Raw genomic sequence first — 4550 nt, forward strand, 5'->3', positions numbered from 1 at the left:
TGTTAGATTCTTGTTGACACTGCAAAGGGGTTGCTTCAATCTCGTTGCACCGGTATTGCACATGTTGTGACGATAAAGGCATTCTATTCAATTCCATACCAGGGGTCTTCAACCCTTAGGGGGGTCCTGCAAATCAAGTCTTAACATGAATCCAACAAATTATTAGCAAATATAAATCACAACTGCTTTCTGGCCTGTAGTCAAAGTAGTCATCCACATATATGTGACACATGAATGTTTAACATTAAAACATGATTTATAAAATTAAGCCCACAATTAGGCTATTTTATAGCTTAGGATTCTATGCAAAAAAGGTATGTATAAAGGCTTCTACATGTTATTGTAAGCCCAGTTTCATATGGGGCTCCCTGATCCATCTCTCGTTCAGAAAAGGGGTCCTTGGCTTAAAAACCGTTGAATTCCCCTGCTGTAAACATCCAGATAAGAAAAGGAATATACACCTTAGAAGCAGTGGTGGAATGCAACCACGTGCATTTTCTTAATATTAAAGACAATTTTGAGAAATTCCTACACATTGGCCCTCTAATGTTTCTGTCTTCTGCTACTTTATACTTCTACTGCGATTCAATAGTGTACTTATTACTCTCTCACAGTCTATGAATGGCTAAAAAAAGAAGTTGTCATCCAGACATTTGGGGGCGGTAAAGCGCAAGAACATTTTCTCTGGACGACAGAAAAAGCGTTCCCGCAGTGACGTGTGCAGCGTGTTTGGGAGAAGGCTGCAGGAAGATGGCGGGGTCCAAGGTGAAGCAGGACATGCCTCCTCCGGGAGGCTATGCTTCGTTTGATTATAAGAGAAATCTGCCGAAAAGAGGACTCTCTGGTACTTATATTACATACGCAGTTACTCGCATACTAGTTCTGGAATAGGCACAGGCCATACGACGTGTATGACTAGTCACTGAACTGTTGCTAATGCTAACGGCTCAACGTCAGTTTGACATAGAAGCTAATCTACTAACGTTAAAATGTGAATGTTAAAGTTGTTTTGGGCTCGTCAGTCGATGCCTGTTATAAGGAGGGACAACACCTGTATAATATGAAAGTCTGTAAAAATGTTTAAGAGGCTACACATCGTTTTAGTGCTAATTGTTATTGACTGACTAGCTACATGCTAACTGACGTGAGTGCAGGCTCGGTCAAAGGATGTTATTTTTTCTTAATGCGACATTAGCTTTCTATTTGATGCCATGCAGTTCCTTCCACAGCTTTAGTAAACCTATCTTAGATATATAAGCAACCTGTTATTCTTTATTCAGTCCAGCACCATTTGCACTTATTACATTATATTAGTTACTTTTTACAATCCTCAGAGCTGTTAGTCTACATGTGTGAATGCATGTGCAATGTAAGATTTACACACATGTTTTTTGTATATCCATACTTATATCTGTACATAGTTGTCAAATGTTACAACTGTCCAGCTTGGATGTCCTCGTGTTCTGGCGTATGTCTATTTTCAAGATATCGGTAACGCCTCCCATACTGCCTAAAACGCTAGTATCGCGATATACTGGAGTTTAGCACCGATCCGATACCACGTAATAAAGCCCTAAAGAAAATCTACCTTAAAGTAGTTTATATTTGTTCTTTTTCCGTTATAATTGACTGGCATTCATTGTTTGAGAGTTTAACCTGAGCCAGACCGACAACAAAGATAAAAATCCTATCACATATATACAGGGATAGTATACTGTTGTTAAAACATAATAAAATATATGACACGTTGGTATCGGACCGGTACTCGGTATCGGCCGATACGCACGTTCGACAATCGGTATCGGGAAGCTGTGCTGCCTTCTGCATGGAAGGATATACATGACAAAATATTAAGGCATAAACCAAAGTCTAGTCAGTCTGCAAGTAACAGCACACAGATTTGTAAAAGCACAATTAACATTAACAGATAATTTAAGTACTACATTTGAGCACGTGAAATAATATCAAAGCTGCTAGAGATGAGGAAAGTTATCGCTTCTATAGTTTTGGCATTTATGCCACATGTGTCTTATATTTGTATAAACCTGAAGAAAGTAATTGTCTTTTTTTTTTTAAACTGGAGCTTTATGCTGAATACAGTGGAGAATACAAAGTGACAACCTATAACATAGGGGTTGAATGTCAATAACTTGAATTAAATAATTCAATAATTAACATTTGGAGTATCTATTCTACAGTTCTGTTTGGTTTATACATTGTGAATGGCAATTTCATTATGGGTCTTTGAAAAATCCTGGGAAAGTTTTGAAATTGTATCCATGAGAATGTGTGAGAACCCTGTTGAAGTTGTGCAGCCATTAATATGCTTAACATTCCTGTTGTCTCCAGGTCAAATTTGACCCCTTTCCAAAAAGTTCTTGTATCTATATTATATATTATTATTAATAATAATAATAATAATATATTATTATATATAGAAATCTGGGTTTCTTTTAAACAAATTGTCCAAAAAAGTAACATGGATGGTTCCCAACGCATTCCTCACAAGTTAAATTAATAATCAGTTCACTCTTCTTATTGAATTTGTGTTTTTTTTTTAATTTTATAGCATTTGGAGGAAAAAAAACAATTGGCAAAAGAACTTTTAAAAAAAAAAGAGAGAAAGATGTTAAATAGTGACAAATTACAAAAGAAAAAGTTTTAAAGATTTGGGGGAAAACCCACAACAATTTCATTAAGCTCAGAAAAAATCCACAAACGTTAATCTTTATTAAAAAAAAATCCAGGTCCAAGGGAAGGCAACTTAAGGGTTAAAGACGGTTAACAAGAGATTCATTTATTCCATCTTTCCAACATCAGAAAAACATTTTTGATAATTTAGAGGATTTTTTTGTGGTTAGCATTCAACTTATAATCATAGAATTGATCATCTGGGGTAAAATAAACTGTCCTTAATCCCTTCTTTAATCAACAGGATATAGCATGTTTGGCATTGGCATCGGCATCATGGTGTTTGGCTACTGGAGGCTTTTCAGCTGGAACAGAGAGAGGAGGTAGGGTCATTCTTGCAATTATACTTTTAAAGTCAAATTCTGTTTGATATTTCATATTCGGGCTGGGAACTACCGGTGATGTGCTTGTGCATTGCAGGCGCTTGCAGATTGAGGAGATGGAAGCGAGGATAGCTCTGATGCCCCTGCTGCAGGCGGAGCACGACCGAAGGTGACACACACACACACACAACCACAAACATGTTTAGCTTTTAAATATGGTAGTAACTCTGTGATGTTAGCCTGAGTGTAACCTGACACATTTCCCGCCTGGCCAGGTCTTTACGGATGCTGAGGGAAAATCTAGAAGAGGAGGCGATTCTGATGAAGGACGTTCCTGGTTGGAAGGTAAATAAAAGCTTTGATTTCTTTGTTGCTTTTAAAATCGTCCTAGCACTGCCATACTGGCGCGATCCCTATAGCTTCCAATGTGACAAAAAGGTGTCTCCTTAACAATACTACTGCAGTTGTGTGTGTACTGTTAGCATAAAAAAGTAGCTAAGGTAGTTTCGTGCGATGAGGGGACATACTAAAACCTTTAAATAAAAAAGCACTGATTCTAATCCAGTTCATTAAATGACAAATGGATCATAATAGTAAGCTTTACCGGTATAGCACATTCCAGCAATTAATTTACTAGTGAATATGAGTTTTTATATATCTATATAACTGATTCAGCGGTTTAAAAACAAGACAGACGTCAAAAAGAATGCATGCAAGTCTGTGAAGTGATACCTCTTTGGTAACAATTTGTTTTTAAAATATTAATTTTTGGGAGTGATAATTATCAGATCCAGGTGAACATCAGTGTCTTTGTATTACACGGTGTCCCCTTTCCACTTGTGCAGGTCGGGGAGAAGGTCTTCCACACAGACCGCTGGGTCACCCCTCTGTCAGAGGAGCTGTTTAACCTGCGGCCCCGCGAGCAGCTTCTGCACAAGCGTTTCGGTTTCCTGTGGTACGTGTGAGCACCACCGAAGACGTACGGCGTCCTGAGCTCCACCTCCTTCCACAGATAGCACCATGTGGACCTGAGCACTCGCTCAACTCGGCTTGTAAATGTTCTATATTAAAGTATCTTTTTTTCTGTACCTCATCCTGGCTTCAATTTGGATTGAATTTCACAGCCTAAGTTACTTATCATTTTAAACTCCTATCCCCGCATGATATATGAAGCAAATATCGTTCTTACATTTAGATTTGTGGTCACTAGTTACTTTTCAGGCACGCATTCTCATCTTAAACCGATGGTGTATAAGGTATGGTGCGTTACCTAAAAGTATGGTATAAAGTACATAAAATAAGCACCACACTAACCTGCTGCATTAAGATGTGGCTACAAATGTATCAAGAATAATTAATTAGTTGAAAGGGCCATTCAAAATCTTTTAGAAGTATATCTAAAAACTAAAGTACTTTCGGGTATTGGGGATAAGCGATATAGCCCAAAATCCTTATTGCGATATACAGTGGGTACGGAAAGTATTCAGACCCCTTTAAATTTTTCACTCTGTTTCATTGCAGCCTTTTTCCAAAAAT

At 37.8% G+C, this 4550-nt stretch overlaps 2 protein-coding genes across 2 annotated transcripts in view; both read left to right on the plus strand.

Annotated features, from left to right (window-relative positions):
• LOC117954691 (transcriptional repressor p66 alpha-like) overlaps window positions 1-4550 on the plus strand; it is a 26502-nt gene that overhangs the window by 21129 nt on the left and 823 nt on the right. The window lies entirely within an intron of this gene.
• On the plus strand, window positions 647-4107 carry ndufa13 (NADH:ubiquinone oxidoreductase subunit A13). Its single transcript, XM_034888651.1, has 5 exons — window positions 647-844; window positions 2936-3014; window positions 3112-3183; window positions 3290-3359; window positions 3860-4107. The coding sequence occupies exons 1-5, from the start codon at window positions 751-753 to the stop codon at window positions 3977-3979; spliced, it is 435 nt and encodes a 144-aa protein (XP_034744542.1). The 5' UTR covers window positions 647-750; the 3' UTR covers window positions 3980-4107.

The sequence above is a fragment of the Etheostoma cragini genome, chromosome 12 (genome assembly GCF_013103735.1).
Source record: "Etheostoma cragini isolate CJK2018 chromosome 12, CSU_Ecrag_1.0, whole genome shotgun sequence".
NCBI classification, from domain to species: Eukaryota; Metazoa; Chordata; class Actinopteri; order Perciformes; family Percidae; genus Etheostoma; species Etheostoma cragini.

Coding starts and splice junctions, on each gene's coding strand:
- ndufa13 (XM_034888651.1), top strand. CDS start 751: ATGGCGGGGTCCAAGGTGAAGCAGGACATGCCTCCTCCGGGAGGCTAT. Junction 845..2,935: donor GCCGAAAAGAGGACTCTCTG/GTACTTATATTA, acceptor TTTAATCAACAG/GATATAGCATGTTTGGCATT. Junction 3,015..3,111: donor AGCTGGAACAGAGAGAGGAG/GTAGGGTCATTC, acceptor TGTGCATTGCAG/GCGCTTGCAGATTGAGGAGA.